The sequence below is a fragment of the Mastigoproctus giganteus genome, chromosome 10, assembly GCF_048544385.1.
Source record: "Mastigoproctus giganteus isolate SK-2022 chromosome 10, ASM4854438v1, whole genome shotgun sequence".
Taxonomy (NCBI): domain Eukaryota; kingdom Metazoa; phylum Arthropoda; class Arachnida; order Uropygi; family Thelyphonidae; genus Mastigoproctus; species Mastigoproctus giganteus.
In genome coordinates this window covers 112,132,837-112,155,988 of record NC_143584.1, presented here as the reverse complement: position 1 = coordinate 112,155,988, position 23,152 = coordinate 112,132,837, and the positions used below count along the sequence as shown (strand labels likewise).

Below are 23,152 nucleotides of genomic sequence, written 5' to 3'. Positions count from 1 at the left end.
ACAATGGAAGTTATTTGAAGCAGGAACTAAGGTTACAGTATATCAAAAGCATCACAAAGTGTTTTCAGAATATTTTGTTTTGCAAGACAGTATGTGTTTCTACATTGATATTAATGGTCTTCTGAATAACTTAGCATTGTACACAATCCTAATATATTTATTGATACCTCAAAATGAAGATTAAAAGCAGTTTTGCTGCACAGTAGAAATACATTCCTGTCGGTTCCTTTACTCCATGCTGTTGGCTTGGAAAAACATGTGAATGTATGTTTCTTTCAAGATCAGTGCACCATGACTTTGCTTGGAATGTTTGGGTGATCTTAAGGTAATTGGTTAACTTATTGGCTTACAGGGAAGTTCATAAAATACTGTTGTTTTCTATATTTGTGGGACTGTTGTGCAACAGCAAACCATTTAATTGCTCAGCAGTGAGAAAAGATGGAGGAATTTTTTACCAGCAAGAAGTAATCATCAGATATGTTCCACTGGTTGAGCCAAAACAGATTCTTCCACCTTTGCATATAAATCTTGGATTAATGAAGAATTTTATTAAGGCTCTGGATGAAGAAAGAAGTGGATTCTGTTACCTAAGGGAAATGCTTTCCAGTTTAACAGATGCAAAACTTAGAGAAAGAATTTTCATTGGGCTTCAAATAAAGAAACTCCTCAAAGATTATGTATTTGAAACAAAGCTACAGGATACTAAACTAGCTTGACAGTCATTTAAAGCAGTTGTGCATGGATTTCTTTGAAAATTCACTTTCTTCATTCTCATCTCAGTTCCCCCCCTAAAGTTTGGTAGATGTAAGTGATGAGCAGGTGAATGCTTTCTTCAGGAACTACTCATATCCATGATAGAAAAGTGGTACATGATTGCTGGGATACTGCCATAATGGGAACTTACTGCTGGTTCCTTAAGAAGGAAAAGAAAATAGACTATAAGAAAAACTCATTGAGTGGCAAAATTTCTAAGGAAAACAAATGTATATAATGCATTTTATGTTTGTTTAAAGTATTTTAAAAATTAATGATTTATTTTTAAGATAGCATATTTATCATATGATATTTGAAATTGGTTGTTCATTAAGTTACTAAAATTTTAGCATATCTTTCAATGGAGACATGACAGACTAATTTTGGTATTTTTTGAATCACCTGATCAAATTCCTTTAGAATCTGAAACTTTCTGCTGCTCTGGAGGGGTTTTTTTTTTTTTTTTTGTGTGTTGGCTAGCATAATCATGGTACTCACATTGAATTATACTACACTGGACACTGAAAAAGAAAGTTTTAGAGTTAAGCTATTCACACGAAATGTTCATACATCTTTCTTCCACCATTGGTTATGTTATTAACATTCCAAATTTGTTTTTATAGGACTACCTGCATGTTATTGATTGTATTTCTGAGATTTCAGAGCTGTTTGTTGAAATATTAGAAATTGTTTTATGTAAACAGAATCCTGTTTATAAGATATGTTTATATTTATAATTTTGTTTAGCTTTTAACAAGTTTAGCTTTGTTAAACAAGTTTTGTTTGGCTCTTGTGTGTGTGTGTGTGTGTGTGTGTGTATATATATATATAGTTGAACTTGGTTATAACGAGCACGGAAATAATGAGATCACAGCTGTAATGAGCAAAAAGCCGTAATGATTTTAATTTATGCACATTCCCATATAATCGCTCACTGTTATAACGAGCATACTACCCAGATATACTGTGCAAATTTTGTAACTATGCAAACATTCTTAATTGCTCAGGTAGTCGAAAAAACCCAATTCGTGGAATAGACAAAAATGAAAAGGGTGACTTAGCTTTTATGACCACCCACATTGGATTAGCAGCTGGTTTATGACCTTGTCATTTTGGGGACAGGGATTATACAATAGTGCATTGGTGTTCCACTTGTCGCATTACCCTATTTACAGATTGTCTTGTATTCACTGAACCATAAATTTAATTCTGGACTTCTAAGAACTTTGTATGCAGATCACTTTACTGTCATTTTAAAGTAAAATAAGTTAGAAATGAACCCTTTCTTCGGAAACATGTCTATTAACAAAAGAAAGTGTCTCTTGATTCGCGAAAAAGTTGAAATTATTCGTGTGTTAGAATGTGGTGCAAAAAATGTTGATGAGTGTAAAAAGTTTCTTTGTCCTCTTCAACTGCATCGACATTATGAAAGAATAAACATGTTTACATATTGGCACTGGAAAAGAACGTAACCGGAGGGGATAGTAAGTTCAAGGTTACAAACATCTATGTAGCATTGCGTCAATGGTTCACTACACAAAAGTGCTGGGTTTTCAATAGACAGTCCGATCTTGAAGGCTCAAGCAGAGAAATTTGCTAAACAGTTTGTACGAGACAATTTTGTATGTAACAACGGTTGGCTGGATTGATTTAAAAACTGAATACAAGTATATTAATACAAATAATAGGTATATACTAATATTATTATTTTTTTCTCTCTAATATTTCTTTTGTTTTTTGAGTATCTTTTTTTATGAAGTTTTTGAGAATTAAAAAAAATAGGAGGTAGATTTAAACTCATCATTGATATAGTGATTAATGCTATAACATGAAATTTTGTCGATCCCTTGATGCTTGTTATAACCAAGTTCAACTGTATATATATGTATGTATGTATATATATATATATATATATATATATATATATCAAATCTTTCCACAATTTTGTTTTTCAGGAAATAGATATTAAGAAACAAGGATCAGCAACTTCCTATGCATTTATTCAATATTCTGATATAGCAAGTGTAGTAAAAGCCATGAGAAAATTGGATGGTGAAAATTTAGGAGCAAATCGCATTAAGCTGGGTTTTGGAAAGAGCATGCCAAGTAGTTGTGTATGGCTGGATGGCATAGTAGATACAGTGTCTGAAAAATTTTTGAATCGTCATTTTGGTCGCTTTGGTCCCTCAAAGTGCTTAATTGATAGAGAAAAAGGACACGCCCTTGTATTTTATGAGTCTATTGAATGTGCTCAGATTGCTGTATCAGAAATGAGAGGACGTAGTTTAGGTGGAAAGAGGTTACAGGTAAGAAATAACATTTTTATCCACCATTTTATGTGTAAGCACAACCTTGTGAAATGTTATTTAGGTTTAATTTTATTTTGAAAATTTTAAGCCTTAGTTATACAATTTACATTTACTTCAGAAAATGTTTTTAATCTTGCACACCTTGTGATATACATTTGCGCAGTTCTAATTTTTGAATTTTTTATTTTTTTGATTATGGCATATGTTTGCACATAAGTAGTGTCCCATTTGATAAGATTTTCTTAGTGTTTTTAATCAAGAGCATCTGTTACATAATTAAGTGTACAGTTAAACTTTGCTAATCAGGTTACATTCCTAAAAGTCTCTACAATCAACAGATAAGCTGATTTGTTGCCTTTAGTTGCTGTTATATTTAAAGGCTTATGGGCAAATCTGGATTAAATTCTTGGTTTTAGTACAATAAAATGCTGTTACAACAATATAATTTTAATAAAAATTTCACTATATCAAAAATATTTCCATATTCAGAACAGTTTTTTAAGGTCCTTCCAAGTTTTGTTTGATTGAAATAATCCTGACAAAATTTAGTACTTTTAGTATTCTTTTATGTATAGAATGTGTTAGTTTACAAATAAATAAAAACTGTATATGAAAAAAAATTATGAATGGTTAGTATAGGAATAAAGAAGCAATAGTTTGGTTACATCAATCATCTAGAACTCATTATCTAGAACAGTAGTTTTCAACATTTTTTTAATAACAGCATTCTAAGTCATTTATTTTATTTTTCAGCACCCCACTGAATTTTCTGCCTGTTAGATCCAATTGTGTGTATAATATTAAAATATATATATATATGTTATATGATAAGTTATTACAATAATATAATAATAAAAATTACATTTCATAACACAAATTATATATATATACAGTATATAATAATTTTATTCTTTATATAGAGGTACTAAGTAAACATCAATTATAGATCACCACAAAATTAAAAAGATACTGTACACCTTTTTATAATGAAATAAACATATAAATTTTAAAAAAAATAATAAGGTTAAGTAACTTAAACCCCAGTTACGTGGCACTCCTGAATTGTTGTTGTGGCACCCCAGTTGAAAACCACTGAAGTAGAATATTGCATTATATTGTAATGAATAAAGGAAATAGTATTGGCCTGAGGGAGGGAGTTTAGAATGACAGCAACTGAATTGAATAACCACACCCTCTATTTATAGTAATCTTTCTTAAATCCAATTTATTTTTATTGCCTTTTGGGTGTGTGCTTGTGTGTGTGTGATTAAAAGCACACGCATTTCATACAAATTTATTATATCACCGACTGTCATTGCACCATCAGCCCCTACCCCTTTCCTTCATAAGTATTGCTCAGATCAAAGAAAATGCCAGAAAAGTAAATGAGTCTCATAACAAAAAGTGGTCTCTATCTTTTCATGATTTCAAGTCATTATCACTGAAACATCGGTATCAGTGGGTGCTGCTCTTCGTGGACTAATGTTATTAGTGGAGTCCCACAGGGTTCGGTGTTGGGTCCACTGTTGTTTTGTATATTTATCAATGATAATTGATGAGGGTATATCAGGCTTAATGTCGAAGTTTGCAGATGACACGAAGGTTGGCAGAGTTGTTAATGACAGTCATGGCAGTGTGCTACTGCAACAGGATCTAGATAATTTGGGCAGATGGGCTAAAAAGTGGCAACTGAAGTTTAACCTTGACAAATGCAAAGTACTGCATATGGGTAGAAGTAACCCCAGAGAAAGGTACCAACTGTGTGGTACTACACTTAAGGTGGTAGAAAATGAAAAAGACCTGGGAATAATTGTGCAGTCAGATATGAAGTTTTCTGAGCAATGCAGACAGGCTGCTAGGGCAGGTCACGGGGTTTTGTCAATGATATATAGGAATTTTGCTAGCAGGGAAAAGGAGGTGATTGTCCTCTGTATAAGGCAATGGTCAGGCCACGCCTTGAGTACTGCGTACAGGTCTGGAGGCCTCATTTTAGGAAGGATGTAGATTTGCTTGAGCGTGTACAGAGAAGAGCAACACGATTGGTGAGGGGAATGAAGGGATCCTCTTACCAAGAGAGGCTTAAGTTCTGCAAATTGCAGTGGCTGGAGACTAGGCACCTGCGCGGTGATCTGATTGAGGTCTATAAGGCCTTGAATGGTTTGAGCACGCTGAATTCTGATGGGATCCTCCCACTTGTTCAGAATACGAACCTACGGGGACATAAGTTCAAATTAAGAAAGGATAGATGTAGAATAGATGTGCGGAAATTTGCCTTTAGCCAGCGGGTGGTTAATTGCTGGAACAAACTTCCATCTGTCGTTGTGGAAGTTGATAGGTTAAATAAATTTAAGGAGGAACTGGACAGGCATTTGGAGGGTATGGTGTGATTTTTTTTTTTTTTTTTTTTTTTTTTGGCTGATGCTGCATAAGCTCCTACACTTGCTTTCTTGCATCAAGTGCCACTACTACTACTACTACTACTACTACTACATCTTTATAAGTAGTCTCCATTCGCTTAGCAAAAACTTTCTAATTAGTAATCTCATTCAACTTTAGTGCAGTCTGAATTTATACATTTTAGATTGCAACTACAATTAAATTTTTGCATTAATGTATGGAAAATAAAAGTTAAATATTAAAAGTAAAATTTAACATATTGAGATGTGAAAATTAATCATGTGATATCTACTGCACTTGCTCGTATACTTTATATGCTTTCAAAGTTAAAGCACAAATTGATAATTAAATAAAATTGATTCAAATAAAAGATTAAACAACATTGATGGTTGAGTGGCAGGCTTCTTTAAATTTTTAAAGACAAAAAATGATCAAGTTTATTGGAACAAGTTGGAAAGAAAACTTTACAAAAAACATTCCAATAACCCAACAATTTAGAGATCAATTTGATGATCTTTTGAATCCATGTGGGTATTGTTGTCAGGTCTAAAGGAAAAACAAGGTGATTGTAGGAATTGGTTATATAAAACGCTGGATTGTTTTTAAATTAAAGAAACTATGTGAATTATGAGAAAACACTAGTTGTAAAGGGATACACTGTGCTATTTTTAATCAAAAGTCTAAAAAAATTAATTGAAGGACAGCTAGTTACAACAAACACTGCACTTTTTTTATGAATTAAACAAAAATCAAATGAATTTGGAAAGAACACTAATTATATAGTTGTAGAAAAACTATACGTTATATATTTATATATTTATTTATTTAATTAAAATATTGCATGGATTGGGTGCTATTATAATTAATAAATGATTATTGAGAACTGTCACAAGATTATGGAGATGATACTCATATCTAAAAATTTCATCTTTCAGTTTCCCTTCACCCTCTGCATTAATGTATATTGTGAATAGTGCGACTAATGAAATAAACATCTGCAAAAAAGCAATAAACACCCAAAAACTTCCTAATTGATTTCATAAATATGTGGTCTCAGTTTCAATCCTAATGATGCCCACTTCTGTATGCAATCTGCCCAGTCCCACCTATTTTCTCTGAGAGAATCTCAATTATCTTGTGCCTCCTCAACCATCAGTTATCACACTTGTATTAATTATTCACTTCACGAATTCTTCTGCATTAAAGTTGTACTTTTTATCTGAGGCATTAATGACCTTCTTCCATTGACTGGAAATCCTATCCATAGTTTTGCCGATGATAGCACAATGCATTCCACTTTCCATTTTGAGAAACCTTGCCCTGTTCAATCAGCTTCAACTTCTCGAAAATCTGCTACCAATTCCTTAAATGCCGATGTTCAGGTAATTCTCCAGTGGGGCAAAGACAACTTAGTTGATTTCAACCCTTCTAAAACTCAGTCTTATCTTATATCTCGCAAAAAGGATTCTTCTGCTCCTATGCTCATCTTTAGTGACACTCCGATTTCTAGGCAAAATGATATATCTCTTTTGGGTGATTACCCTGACTTCTAATCTCTCTTGGCACAAGCACATTACAAATATTGCTTCCTCTGCATCTAAAAAACTTGGTTTTCTCTTTCGCTCTCGGCGTTACTTTTCTTCCAAACAGCTGCTCACTCTGTATAAATCGCAAATCCGCTCTGCCATGGAATATTGTTCCCACATCTGGGGTGGTGCCCCCAAAACCTCTCTCAGTCTTCTTTATTCCATTCAGAAGAGGGCAGTTAGGTTAATTAATGATTCATCTCTAACAGAGTCTCTCCACTCGCTGTCTCATAGACATACTGTTTTTGCTGCATGCCTCTTCTACATATACTTACATGGGCACTGTTCTTCTGAATTGGCTTCTATGATTCCCACTCTCTCTTTCAAAACAGTCCGAACACGTGCCGCCATCAGCCAACATCCATTTACTATCCAACTTCAAACTCGCAGAACCAACTTTTCATCTTCCTCGTTTATTCATTCAACTGCCGTTTTCTGGAACAACCTTCCTTCATATGTATTTCCTGAAAATTACAGTCTACAGAAGTTCAAGGCCAACAAATATCTTCTTTCATCTTCTCCACCTCCAACCCAAGCATGGTACTAAGTACTATAGGTTTTAATACCGCTCGTGTTTGTGGTTTACATAAAAAAACCCTAATTCTTCCTTAAATTTATTAAAACTACCCAGTTTCACAACACCATATAACAATTTATTCCAACATTCAATGACTCTGGCTGAAAACAAATTTTCACGTGTTTATCCTGTAGCAGTCCTTTTCAATTCATGTCCCCTATGCATGTTGTCCAAAAAAGAATAAGGATGCCATCAGAATTTTGCCTGCTCAATCCATTTAAAGTTGTAAACTCTTCAGACAGGCCTCCTTTCAAGGTCCTAGTCTCCAAGTGCTGCAATTTGCAGAATGAAGTCTTTCATGGTTAAGTGTACCCTTTTGGGTTTTTGATGAATCTTGTTGCTCTTCTGCATCCTTTCGAACAGTTCACATCTGTAAAATAAAGCTTCCAGACCTGTTTTCAGTAATCAAGATGTAGCCTAACTATTGTCTTATACAACAGAAAAATCATCCCCTTGTCCCTGCTGGCAAAATTTCTGCATATCATTGACAGAATCCCATGAGTTGTCCAAGCAGCATGTCTGCACTGCTCAGAAAACTTTATGTTAAAGAGTAAATTACCCCTGTCTGTTTTATTATCTACCACCCTGAGTGTGGTACCAGCTAATTGGTATGTTTCCTGGGATTATTGTTGTCTATATGTAGTGCTTTGCATTTATCAATGTTAAATCTGAATTGCCACTTCTCAGCCTATCTGCCTAGTTTTTATAAGTCTTGTTGCTGCAGTACACCTTGATTCCTGTAATTAACCATCCCCTGCCAACCTTTGTATTATCTGCTCCCTCAGACCATAAGCTTTTGATATCCTTTCATCAGTATCATTAATAAATATTGAAAACAGTAAGGCACCCAGCACTGAACTGTGAGGGACTCCACTAATAACAATAGGCCAGGAAGAGAAGAGCCCATCTGTAACCGCCCTGTTGTCTTCTGCCACTCAACCATCAATTTGTTCATAACAGTAATTTTTCTCTAATACCACATTGCTCCAATTTGTTTAGCAGTGTTTCATGTAGAATGGTGTCCAAATCTTTGCTGAAATCTATGTTCATGATGTCAAAATTATTTTTTTTTTTGCAACTAGTTCCTTTGTTACTGCCTCTTTGTGGGCTAATCCCTTCCTATCAAGGTGATCCTGCAGTTCTTTAATCACAGACTCCATTATTTTTCCTGGAACAGAGTCAAACATAAAATCTGTAATTATTCACTTCAATCCTTGATCCCACTATAAGAATTAGAGATGCATTTGCACATCTCCAGTCTATATGAACCGCCCCCAAATCCAAGGATGCTCTCATAATTATGCCTAAGAATTTGATTATCTCTTTTGCTGTTTATTTTGGTATAATTGGATAGATTCCATCATCCTCAGGTGCAGTGTCTTATTGACTTTCAGCTCCAGCAATCTCCCTTTCACTTTGTTATCCAGTTATCACATAATTATTTATCTCCCTGTTCTAACTTGTTATACATCTGGAATTCCCATCCATAAAAGCTTCTTCGTGCATGAATGCAGATGCAAAATATTTATTCACTTTGTCAGCAGTCAACAGAATCATTAGTAGTTATGCCATTCAGATCTAGTGGGTCAGTGTGGTTGATTCTTTTTCTTGTAGTGGTAATATAAGTAATGAATTCTTTGCTACTTTTCTGTTTTAAATAAAAAATCTTGAAGTCAACAAAGTTGTGCGAATAGAGAGAGAGAGAGAGAGAGAGAGAGAGAGAGAGATGGGCAAAATCAGTCACAATGCAGTCATCCAGTATTTTGGTTAAATGGGACTAGCACCAAATGCAATTCATGAGGATGTTTACAACATTGTGGGGGATGCTCATTTCTATTCCATGGTTAAGAAGTGGGCAGCAGAATTTAAACAAGGGAGGGAGAGCCTGGAAAACAATCTATGCTGTGGAAAATTTGCACTGTCCATCACTCCAGAAGTTGTTGACAGTGTGCATGATTTAGTGATGAATGATCAATAAGTGAACATCCATTATCAGTACATTGCCAGTATCTTGGGCATCACGTCTGATGTGTAAAACACAAAATAACAGAGTTTCTCACTATGAAAAAGGTTTCAACAAGGGAGGGAGAGCCTGGAAAACAATCTATGCTGTGGAAGATTTGCACTGTCCATCACTCCAGAAGTTTTTGACAGTTCAACAACTTCTGCAGTGATCAGTTGTTCAACATGATGTGTTTCATCGTTGTTGACACCAGATCAAAAATGCACAAGAGTTGTCAAGTCAAGTGAACATTTTCTTTGTTTCCAAGCAGAGCCAAGAAATTTACTTTTTGTGATTATGGATGAGATGTGAATCCATTACTTTCAACCAGGGATAAAGGGGTTGTCAAGACAGTAGAAACACAGCCCTTCTCCCTTCAAAGAAAGCCAAGTTGATTCCTTCTGCTGACAAGGTGACGACACCAGTTTTTTGGTATGCTGATGGAATTTTGCTAGTGGATTACCTTCAGAAAGGTCAAGACAATCTTAGGAACATATTACATGGACCTTATCAGGCATTTGCATGAAAATATTAAAAACAAATGCCAAGAAAATTCAGCAAAGGAGTCATGTTCCACCAGGACAATGCACCTGATCAAAAGTCTGTCATTGTCATGGTTGCACTGCTTGTGTATGGCTTTGATTGAAACCTTGGATCATTTCTCATATTCACCAGATCTAGCACCATCAAATATTTCCTAATTTAAAAAAAATAATAAAATACCTGGCTGGCATTCATTTTCACTTCCAACAATGATGTCATTGCTGCAGTGGATACATTTTTGGGGTCCAGAAAACTTTCTTCGCAGCTGGAATCAGTGCACTGATTCCAGCTGTGAAAAGTATCAGTGCAAAAAATGTATTGCCTCCACTGATTCTGCAATTTCTGTTGGAAAAAAACTCAGGTCACAAACTTTTCCAGTGCCTCTTGTAAGGCATCTAATGGAAATTACCAAATTAAAAAATAAGAATTAAACTAAACATAATACCCTAAGCTATAATTGCACAAAGACATCCATCCCTAAGAAACAGGGGATCCCTAAAACTTTCCCATCAATACTGATTAAAACTTTTAATGAATTGAATGTTGAACCAAGTATGTAGAATATAAATCCTCTGAACTCCCATAACCAGTGAAGCCATCTTAATAATGAATTGGTTAAATAATTACAAATTTAAGCTTACCCAAAGCATGGCAACAGCTTTTCAGAATTTTCAGAATATTATCTCCAAAGGACCAGCTGTGAAGTTGCATTACTTCATGAGGTGTGAAGGAGTAGAGGGAAGGGAAAAAGGAATAGAAAATTTAAAAAGCAGGAAGTCCTCTTTCCCCGCATATGAACTAATAGGTCTGAGGTGAAAAACTTCAGAAAATAAGAAAAGAAAAAGAAATGGAAAAACAGGCTAAAAGTTTTCACTTGAAAATCCAGGTGTGTGCCCCTCCCCCCATTTAGTTGAGGTCATGAATAAATGAACGATTATTAGGATTTGGAGTGGCTTTATGTGCCTATCTATCTAATATTAGTGTATTATCAAATACTTCATAGTATCCTGTTTCTAAATAATGTTCAACTAATTCAGAACTATTTCATTTGGGTTATTATTTTTTTTATCTACCACGTTTAAAGTGCTCCCATGTTTTTGCATCTTATTATATAAAGACATTCTAGTGCTTCCAGTGTATACACATTCACATGCTTCTTTACACAGGATATTAGTCTCCAGTTTAAAATCAATTTCTTAGCTTTTTCTAGAAGTAAAAAGGCTAGGTTTAAACCTACATTTTTCAATATTTTCAGACAGGTGAAATGTTCAGTTTATGGTAAACCAGTCCAAAGACTACTTTTTGATGTGTTATTTTTCAAGGAGAAGTGTTTCTGTTTGGCAAGGTTTAAAGCCCTTTGTATTAGCCAGTTTGAATAACAGCATTTTTGAAATCTTTCTATAAGAAATTTTATATCTCAGTCTAAATCATTATTTAGAGAGGAATATTTGAAGGTACAGTGGATTCCGGTTATTTGGGCCACCGGTTAATCGGGGCAGCCGTTTATTTGGAGCAAATCTTAAAAAACAGAATCCAATCGAGAAAATAGCCAGGATTTACTTCGTTTAATTGGGACAGCATGCCGTTTAATCGGGTCAGGAGACCACAGCACTGGAGATTACCCTACAATTGTCTCTGACGGTACCACATGGTTCGGTTGAAATTCTGGAGGTCACAACCATAAAACAATAAAAACAATTAGCAGTCACCTGTTTATTGGGCTTTTCTGTTAGTGAAATCTATCATAAACGGACAGTAAACGCGATCTTACTGAATTTTTGATAATACCGACAGCTGAAATGTGTTTACACTTCCACGGAAATCTTCAATCAAAGAAAAAAAATTATTTTTCAGATCTTCTCTTCATTCCTATTTTTAAAGCTTTGTAACTCGTTACTCCATTCTCACTTGCACGTTTTGTGTTACTTGCAAGTTGTGTGTGCCGTGTTATTTGCTATTGATTGCTTATCTTTTTACTGTTTTAAATTTTAACCCCACCCACAAATGTCAGTGAACAGAAATGTCAACTAGTTTGTACATATTACAGTACGTATTAATTCTTCCGATTTTCACATATCATTTAATTTTTTAATTGGTAAGGTAATAAAGGGTAAATTTGTACTTAATATATCTTTGCTTTTAATGCCTGTGGATAATATTCCTCCTATTTTCACTAATTAGAATTGCTGTTTAATAGAATTAAAATTCAGTTCACAAACGTGATCACAATGACCGGCACTTACTGCACATCGTATAGTGAACGGTACTTTACTATGGTGACTCCATCATAACGTGATTTGATTGTACAGTGAACCAATTGTAAGGGGGGGGGTACATTGTATTTTTAACTATTTACGTGAAACTTCAGATAATTGGGCCAAAATGCACTAGTCCCGATGTGTCCCAAATAACCGGAATGGACTGTATTTGTAAACTGGGTTATTGCAGGTTTATGATAGACTTCATTAATATATTTCTATTTTTTGCATTAGGGTTAAATTTAAAAAGTTTAAAAACTGATATTCCTTGATTTATCTTGTGATATATAGACTGATCCATTAATGATTTTAGTATATTCACCATGTACTTTGCTAAATTTGTTGTGGTAGTATTTGTAAAACTAACTATTGGCATCAAAATCCTATCTGGTTTATGTACTTTTATAACACCAAATATGTATGGGGAACATATTGTATCTTCCAACATATCAGTATGCAGATTACTATTAATCTTTCCCTCTGAATTTAGTTTTTTAAATTAATTTTCAGTACTTATTCTAATCTTATAACTGGATTTCTATCTAATACTCAGTGAATATTTCTGTCTTGCAATAAATCATTCAATTTATTATTATATTCAGATTTATACATAATCACTACTGAATCTCCTTTATCTGCCTTTTGGATTACTAAATTAGTATTTTCAGCTAATTGTTTCAGAGCTGTTAATTCTCCTTTGTGAGTTTCAGGTTATTTTGGTTTCCTATTGATAACACTATTGATTTGCTTGAAAAGCTTCTCACTTTATTGCTATTTAAATTTGTCTGTATTTCAGTGAGATAGGAATTATAATGAAACTTTTGTAGCCACAGTATAATGTAAGCCTTTACCCAAGATCATATTATACAGGTGACCCACACTTAACACTGATAATTCGTTCCATAAAAACAGAGCGTTAAGTGAATCCGCGCTAAGCGAGCGCCACATTCCCATACGGTAAGATATGTATTTGTGAGTTGCGGTCGGTGCCATAGGATATTTCCTAATCAATAATAAACGGTAGTGAAAAGGTGCACAAATATCGGTCAGAATATTTAATATTCAAATATTTATACAGTTAGTCCTCGTATAACACGTGTTTATACTACACGAATTCGATCATACACGATTTATAAATAGGGGAACGATATCTTATATAACACGAACCGAATTTGCTTATGCACGATTCGCCTTTGTGTTTACAAGAAATGGCAATCGAATGCGGAATCACCCCAACTGAACGCAACACGATAGGAATGAAGAAAAGATTCTGAAAATGTATTTGTGTTTTATATCAGTGAAGGAAAAACACATTTCACCATAATAATGCAAAAAACCAACGCAATTACAGCTATCGGTATAATCGCAAATGCACTTAGATCGAGTTTATTACCGTTTATAACAGATTCCACTAGTAGAAACGCAACTGGAAATTGTTTTTATTGTTTTATGGTAGTAACCCCTAGAAATGTGCTTTAGTAAAATGTGAGGTATTAATAGTGTATCTCGGGCTTTACGGTGTTATTTAGTCAGTTGCCACATGCGCGCAGCTTTGTTTATGTGTGTATCAAGCGTGCCTCCTCGTTTTGTAATTGTGCTTTATTCCCTAAAAATTAGTAAAATACTTAATGTGTGAAAAGGAAGCGTCCTGGTGAAGACACTGCAGATTCAGAGAGAAAAAGAAAAGCAATATCGATAAACAGAGGGGGACTCTGTCAAAAATTCTTACCCGGGAAAATTTATAGTGGCCTCATACTATGGTTTATGGCCAAAATCACACCGGCCTCCGGCCCACCGGGGTTTCCCCCGGTAAGGCTTATGGCCAGTCCGCCTCTGTCGATAGAGAAAAAATTGAACTTGTGAAATGCTTTGAGAGAAATGAAAGACCATGTGATATTGCACGTGCTACAGACCTAAATGAGGCAACGCCGAGAATTACAAAGAATGCAGCGAAAATAAAACAACTTTCGTAGCAGGAACAACTCAAAGTGTAATTAAAATCCATTAGATTAAGACACAAAGAATTGGAAGAGATGGAGCGGCTGTCATCTGTTTGGATAGAAAATCAAACAAAAAACAAGTTTGCTTACGATAGAAGCAAAAGCATTAGCAATATTTTATTACGTAATAGTCGTAATAAAATACCTAAGTATTTTATTACGATTATTTATTGTGTTTGGTAATGTTTTGGTTACAAATGTGTGTTCAATCTTGGGTGGTCAGCACCTAACCCTATTTTTCCCATAGTGCCTGTTGTTTTTATTGCACGATTTTGCATTGCATGAGGGTTTCTAGGAACACAACTATCGTGCTATATGAGGACTGACTGTACATATAAAATATTCTGCATTACATACTTATATATAATTATGGGGTAACTACTTACATATCAAAATTAAACTTAACATTCTAATTAAAATAATGAATTTAATTGATCTAAATTGATTTAATTTAATTGATGAATTTAATCATGAAAGATGTGTCGATTTTGGGTTGAACTTTGGCCCTCTTCCAAATAAACTAATAGGGGTATTAATTTTAAATCCCCCGCAGCGTTACCACCCAACAATAAAGTCAACCGATCCTTCGCCGCTTTGAAACCTGGCATGTTTTTTTTTTTTTTTTAGGTGAGTTTTCTTTAGATCATCATATTGGCTAATCTCTCTCTCTCTCTCTCTCTCTCTCTCTCTCTCTCTCTCTCTCTCTCTCTCTCTCTTTTTTAAATAATATTTAACTTAACTGAATTCTGCATTGGATATTATCTTCAATAAAATTGAGTTAAAGTCTTTCGATTTCAATCCTAATAGCCGGCCTAGCCCTAGTTGCTTGCAGTGGAACAGCTATCTTTTCCACTGCCAAAATTAATTCTTTATTTTTTTTTTTATAATTGTTCTTACAGTTAAACTTGCAGGTCCTAAATTATGACACACATCCACTTGTCTTTGACCGGAATCAATTCGCTTCAAAACGTCTAATTTGATATTCAAATTCAGTTTTTTTCTTACATTTATAGTCTTCGTACTGCGCTCAGATGTTGTTGCTTTTTCATTCTTATCGGGCATTATTAACTCTTCGAAAATGTAACTGCGTTGGTTGCATTAATTATGATACAATGTTCAAGTAAATTGTCCGTTTCGCACGATGTCTAATACGGTACTGAGTGATGACTAGACTTCAGATAAATGCATATAACGCAAATACGTATTACAAGCAATATACTTGATAATTTTTTAAAATGTTGATCTCGGAACTACGTAACAAGCCACTGTACTGCAATTAAATTAGCGTGCGAGTAAATTTCACTGGGCATGCGGAAACGTTTTAATGCTGTTTTACTATTTATTTTCAAGCTATCGACTCCATCAAATGAAACGATTTCGTTAAAAATGCAATCTGTAAAAGAGTGTTATAGTGATCTGTGAGAGCGTTATAGTCAGATACGGGTTATAATATAAGAACAGCCTTATAGCGAATCAGCGTAAAGCGAACAGCGTTATAACGGGGGCCTGCTGTATTTTCATAGTATTTGGGACAGATGTTCAAACTACTGATTGTGGGCATTGTAACACATAGGCCTGACCTGATGTAGCTGAGTTGTCTGGACTAAGAGTGCAGTAGATATGCTGATATAGGGGAAAGTGCCCATTTCCAATGGGCACTTTCCCCTATATCAGCAAAGTCTCTTACTGAGTGCAAGGAGGTTCTGCTTGAGAATCTCCAGGTATTTTTTGATTTTCTGATTATGGGTCTAATGTTTGCTGTGGATGTTGTCTTTCTCAAGGATCGTCTTCACTTTTCTTGTCACCTTACTTCTGTTACACTGTTCATACTGGTCTGTTGACCTGAACACTAGGAACTGTTCCATCTACTTGGTGCTTAGTTTTGTCCTGTACATTGTCATGTCTGTCTCTATCTCCTTTACTTTGTAGTACGCTCACATAATGAATGTGAGTGTACTCGCATTCATTATGTAGAAGGAAGGAAAAAGCAAACTCACTTCATGAGTTGGCTTTTTCCTTCCTTCCTGGTGGGCACTACCCAGGAAGCACTTCCAGATGGTTGGGCTGGCTGTTCTTGCCCTTCAGCCTAGTAGCCATATGGGAAACAGTCCTCTGACATTTTGAACCAACCCCTCTGCCTAAGGTCTGAACAGAGTGACTTTATCCCGCACAACACATGATGCAGTATGTTCAATATTTCTATTTTTCATCTAAATCCATCTATGGAGGTGGACCTGCTTTAGCTTTTGACTTTTGAATCCAGTGGTGGGTGGTAGTTATGAAAGTGACACCACATGGTGCCACTCTCTGCCTCAGCTGTCATTTTGACCTTGGGGAAGGTAGGTCCGATAAAGCAATTTTCGTGATTTTTTTTTTTTTTTTTTGCTGTGGGACTGGAACCCAGATCGATGATATTAGCAGTCCGCAGCCGTAACTACTGGGCTAATCATGCCCCTTTATTATTATTTCTGTTCAACCCTGTGATGGGTACTAATACCAAGTGCACAGGGTAGTTGTTATGTCTGGTGTTATTGATAGTCGAGGAACTATCTTACAGATGTTCAGAATCGCAACTTTTTGGAGTTCCTTGTATGTGTTCTCTGGATGGCCTAATGCCACTAGGCTGTTATGTAAGGTCTTTGGCACTATACCGAAGGTTGACACGATGATTGGGATGGCCATTACTTGTCGCATATGCCACATCTCTTTGATCTCCTGTCTTTGGTCCATGTACTTCCTGATCTTTTCCTTGTGAGTTTTTTGGAGGTTGCCAATGTTGGGCACTGCTATGTCAGTCAGATCGGTAGCCTTTTCTTCTTGCTGACAAGGGTTATGTCTGATCTGTTGTGTGGGATTGTCTTGTCCATTATGATGGTGAGGTTCCATTACAGCTTGTGGGTTGAGGTTTCTTGTACAGCCTTGGGTTCCTACGTAATATGGTACATTTTCTTTGATCAGGCGGTATTTCCTCACTAGTTCTGATGTATTCTCCTGACTACCTGGTCTTGTCTACAAGTGTTCTCTGTCTGGATGATCACCTTGCATCCTGCGGTGATGTGTTGGATCATTTCTGAGGCCATGTTGCATCGTTGACACGTGTCATCTGACACTTCAGGATCTTTGCCGATGTATTTTCTATAGTTCCTGATGTTAATTACCTGGTTTTGCATGGCAAGCATCAATCCCGCAGTCTTTGGGAAGAGCATCCCACTTGTGAGCCATGCATTGAAAGCCATTTTATCTATGTGGTCTTGAAATTGAATTTTTTTTTTTTAATGAAAACCTCAAACACGAGATATATTAGAGCTATACTACTTAGTACCGGGTTTAAGGTTGAGAAGATGAAAGAAGATATTTGTTGACATTAAATTTGAACTTTTGTAGATTTAAATTTTTAGGAAATATGTAAAAAGGAAGGTTATTCCAGAGAATGGAAGTTGAATGAATAAATGAGGAAGAAGAAAAGTTGGTTCTGTGAGTTTGCAGTTGGGCAGTAAAAGGATATTGATTGGTTGCAGCACATGTTTGGACTGCCTTGAAAGAGAGTGGGAATTATAGAAGCCAATTCAGCCAAACAGTGCCCATGTAAGTATCTATATAAAAGGCATGCAGCAGAAATGTTTTTGAGACAGACTAAGAGACTCTGTAGAGATGAGTCATTAATTAACCTAACTGCCCTCTTTTGAATGGAATCTAAAAGCCTGAGAGAGGTTTTGGGAGCACTGCCTCATATCTGGAAACAATGTTCCATGGTAGGGCGGATTGTCAATTTGTACAGAGTTAACAGCTGTTTGGATGAAAAGGAATGCTGAGAGTGAAAGAGAAAACCCAGTTTTTTAGATGCAGAGGAAGCAATATTTGTAATATGCTTATGCCAAGAGAGAGAAGTCAGGGTAATCCCCAAAAGAGATATATGATCTTGCCTAGAAATCGGAGTGTCATCGAAGATAAGTATAGGAGCAGAAGAATCCTTTTTGTGAGATGTAAGATAGGACTAAGTTTTAGAAGGATTGAAATCATTGAAGTTGTCTTTGCCCCACTGGAGAATTACCTGGAGATAAGCATTTTAAGGAATTGGATATACAAGAAGTTGAAGCTATTTGTGTAGGGCAAGGTTTCCCTAACTGAATGTTGGAATGCAATATACTATCATTAACAAAACTATGGATAGAATTTCCAGCCAATGGAAGAAAATAATTAATATACAAAAGGAAAAGAGCGGGAGAAAGAACTGAACCTTGGGGAACACTGGCATTAGTGGAGAAGACAGAGAGCCAACTACCATCACCTGCAGTGAGCAGTCAGAGAAAAAACTGGATACCCATTTACAAAAAAAGTTGTTGGCAAACCATAAGATGGAAGCTTATTTAGAAGACCTTTATGCCAAATTTGATCAAAAACCTTTGAAATATCAAGAGCAACTACTTGAGTTTCACTGAACTTTTCCATTAAATAACATAATCTATTAATAACATAATCTGTTATTATGTTATTACATTGAATAACATAATCTAGAATATCATCAGTGGATTGACACTAACGGAATCCATACTGGCGATCATTGATCAGATAGAAGTTTTTTTTTAGATAGTTTAAGAGCTCGCAGTTACTTTAGACATGGATAGAAGTAAGTGCAATGGGAGGGATTTGTCACCCTTTTTAGGAACTGGCTGGATATGAGCAAATTTCCAAGTAGAAGGAAAAACACATTTGGAATAAGAAAGCGAAAAAAGGTGACACAGAACAGGAGTAAGTTCAGGAGCATGGGTTTTGAGAACAAGTGGAGAAATACCATCGGGACCTGGAGCTTTCTTAGCATCAAGATTCATCAAAATCCTTCTGACCTCCTTTTGACAGAAGACCAATGAAGGCATTGAATGAAGTGTACTGGGAATGGTGGGAGGTAATTTACCATTATATGAGTTGGAATTAAAATAAGATGCTAGCAGGTCAATTTTATCTTTGGCCGAAGTGGCAATAGAGCCATCCAGTTTTCAAAGAGGTGGGAACAGAGATGAGCAAAAGTTGTGGCCAAGAACTTTGGTAAGAGACCAGAATGCTCAGTTATACATTCAGGTCAATTACCTGTCACCAAATATGGACACAAAACAAGTTTCCTACTCTTAGCCTATTAGAAATCTAGTTGCACTGATTAATAACTGCTTTACAATTGTGAGCTTTGGTGTAGGCAGAAAATACACCTGGATATTTGGAAACAAGCCAATTACGAAATTGAACATTGTTTTCTTGAATAGCCTTAGAACATTTATTGGAAAACTGTGGTTTTATAAATGGTGAGATTTTAAGGCGGAGTGTGTAATAAAGGATTCCATCCCCACAAGAATAAATTCACTGACACGATCTGAGCAAACATTGACATTAGAAGATTTGAGACAGTAATATGAGCAAGGAAAAGAAGAAAAGAATTTAGCACATCATCCTATTTTGCAATCTTGTAATGCCAAACAACAAGAGGTTGAGAATGGCCATGAGAGAAAGGCTTTGCTGAAGAAGAAACCATCACCAATTTGTGATCTGAGATGTCTATAGGACCACTCCCACGTACTTAGAAGGGTTGTTTGTGAGAAAAAGATAAAGCATGTTGTCTGCGTGGTTAGGATTGTCTGTTATTCTGGTAGGTAAATAAACACTTTTTTGCGAGGTCATTAGTAATTGCCAAAGCCTCAGCATCTCGACCAGCTGGGTCTGTGTAGCTAGAAAATAGAAGACAGCTGGAGTTGTGAACATTAAAATTGCCATGAAAAATTACCTCACTGTTAGGAAAGTTGGATGTGGGAAAGTCAAGTTTCAAAGAGAGAGAAAGTCAGAGTTCTAAGTGATTAGTGGAGTTGAGAGAATGATAGAGACAGCAGATGAATTTGACTGAATGTGGCGGAGAGACTTTAAGCCAGAGAAGACTGAAAAGAGGAGATTCCAAATTACTAAGTCTCTGACGGAATATCAGAACAGACATATGCACAAGTATCACCTTTGAAGCGAAAGAAATCATATAACGAGTAATTCGGACAACTGAGATGAGTAGTGGTTGAATCAACCACTACTCATCTCAGTTGTCTGAGACCACATATATTTGTGAAATGAACAAGAAATTGTTTGGGAGGTTTAGATCTTTTCACAGATACATTTGTTCTATTAGTTTGACAATTCATGGTGTATTCACTAGAAAGAAAAAGGTGGCTGGGGGAACATGCTGTATGAAGTAATGAAATTTTTGGATACGGCATACACATGGTAAAAATATACTCAGCTCCTTGACATAATGTGTCCCCAATAATGCTGCCCACATATACATTACATGGAGTCGCTATCTGGCAGGGTAAAGGCAGCAAGATTATACACCAGATTCCTTTATTTCCAACCCGTCGTGGACCGATACTTTTGTAAAATATAAATCGGTACTTGGCGAATGATCACAGAGCGATAACATCTGCGACGAATTGGAAATTCATTGTGGACTAGTACCAAACAATTCACGGCACCGGTCTGCAGACCACACTTTGAGTAGCACTGCGCTAGCTGATCCCTTAGCCTCCTAGGGAGTTGCTAATAGGCGGCTGGCCTGTAAACACTGTTTTAGAGCTTTACCCTTGTAATGTAAGGAAGATTGGATCCCTCCATGATGTCCATCATAACCTGCAAAGATATCAATCATACTGTATGATGGAAAGGATAGATGATTGCCAAGCCTCCAATAAGCAAAGTGATGGTATTGTACTGGTTGATGAGAGTCATCTACCATCTAACGTTGCTCTGTGTGGTTGTGGATGCCACACCTTGATCCCGGCTTATGTTGGTTTGCACCTGGGTGGTCACCCCCAGTATTTTAGGTGCTATATTTCAGGATTTGCACATGGGGATAATACTCAGGTTACTAACAGTCCCACCATCATGAAGGTTCAAGGAGAAGGAGATTCGGCTGTTACAGACCTACCGGACTTTGCCAACATTAGGCCCACATGACTTCAGTGTAACCCAAATATCAGTTCCATCACCGTTTTAGACTCCTGAGTAGCATGCACATCTTGTCATATCTGAGAGAATGTCTGTGACAGCCTCAAGGACCAAATGAAGTTTCTCTTGGACCCACGTTGTGTCTTCTTTGCCCATCTTTCTAGCTTCATTTGTTCCATCTGGGCCGGAGGGGACTCCATTTAGGTTGAGTGGGGGTATGCTGCTTGTCTATCTTCCTTATGGCGTGGTAGAGTGTTGCTGTGTTTTTCCTGGAAGTAATCTTTGAGGTTAGCTGTCGCTGTCTTCTGTTGCTCGCTGAGATCTGTTAGCTCCCTTCCTCCTTTCTGAGCTCTTGTCGTTCTCTCTATGGCTGACTTTGGGTAGTGTTTGCAGTTTTTGGTCATCATTATCCTTGTCTTTCGCATGATATCCTCCAGCTCGGTGTTAGTCAAAGCTATGATCCTGAATGAGTATGTTAGTGCTTGGACTGCATAGGTGTTTATGGCTTTAACTGTGTTCCCTCCATTCAGATTTGCTTTTAGCAGGCTCCTGATTTTCTCGTGGTATTTTTGGTCAGGCTGGCCTTGATCTCCTTGTGCTCATCCCCAAGTATTTGTAGATTTCTCCCCTTGTCACGGCTTCAATCTCTTTACGAGTTTCAGCCAACTAATTTCCCCTGATGTAATCCGTGGGTCTCGCATTTGTCAGAATTCCATCCTGATATCATTTCTCAATTCTTCAGTGGTTGTCCGGAGTAGTTGTTGGAGTTGCTTCTCGGTTGTCATGTAGAGTTTGATGTCATCCATATACATCAGGTAAGAGAGCATACAGGTTTTTTCTTTCTTCCTTGAGGTTATATCTACATTTTCTGTTGTTGAGCTTGGTGAATAGTGGGTTAAGTGCTCTGTAGACTGAACTATAGTGGGCTCAGGGCATCTTCCCGAAAGGTTCTTCTCCTGATGGGGATTGGTTTGTTTGTGGTATTATCGCCTTCGATGGTAGTACTCCATTTCGCCATGGCTGTTTCTAGGATCTATTAAATTTATCACTGTCTGATTGACTTTGTAGATTTTCGTCATATCTATTGGCTATTGGCATGGAGTCGAAGGCCTTGAGGTTGTCAATATAGGCTGTGTACAGGTTTCAGCGCTTCTTGTAGGCTTACTCTGTAACTGTAGAATCAATGGTTAATTGCTCCTTGCATTCTTCGCTCATCTACTTGTATCTTTTCTGCTGTTCAGCCATGATTGTCTGGCTCTCCAAGTAGTCTGATAACTTCTTGGTGTTACAGCTGGCCAGGATATTGTACATCTCTGGGAGACATGTGATTGGCCTGTATTTTGCTAGGTTTCTTGTATATTGGTCTCCAGCCCTCTTTATTATTATTATTGAGTAATGTTATTCCTTGAGTACAAAACTCTAGAATTGTCTCTGGGTGCCATTCTGCTCTGCTAGGTGCTTTTGTGTGCAAGTGAGCTTCTTGTACCTGTAGTCATTAACTATTCTTGGGGTTTGCCAGTTGTGGCACTTGCTGATCAACTTTCGTACTTCTTGAATTTCCCATTCTCTCATCTCTTGTATTTCCTTGGTTTTATTCCATTCCAGTTCTGACCAGGAGATTCGACTGTTATGTCTTACTTCACTGCTTGGGTGGTCCATTTCCATATTTCCCATCTTGTCTGATACTCCTGTAGAAGGTTCTTTGGCTTTCATCAAAGATTCAGTTGTATATTTTCCTCCGGGAGCTCTCTTTGT

At 36.4% G+C, this 23,152-nt stretch overlaps 1 protein-coding gene across 1 annotated transcript in view; it reads left to right on the top strand.

Moving 5' to 3' along the window:
* The window catches only part of spen (spen family transcriptional repressor split ends), a 575,365-nt gene that overhangs the window by 383,073 nt on the left and 169,140 nt on the right, over positions 1-23,152 (top strand). The window contains exon 9 of the mRNA XM_090382996.1: positions 2,709-3,059. Coding sequence (XP_090239122.1) covers positions 2,709-3,059 — 351 coding nt within the window. The remainder of the gene's footprint in view (positions 1-2,708; positions 3,060-23,152) is intronic.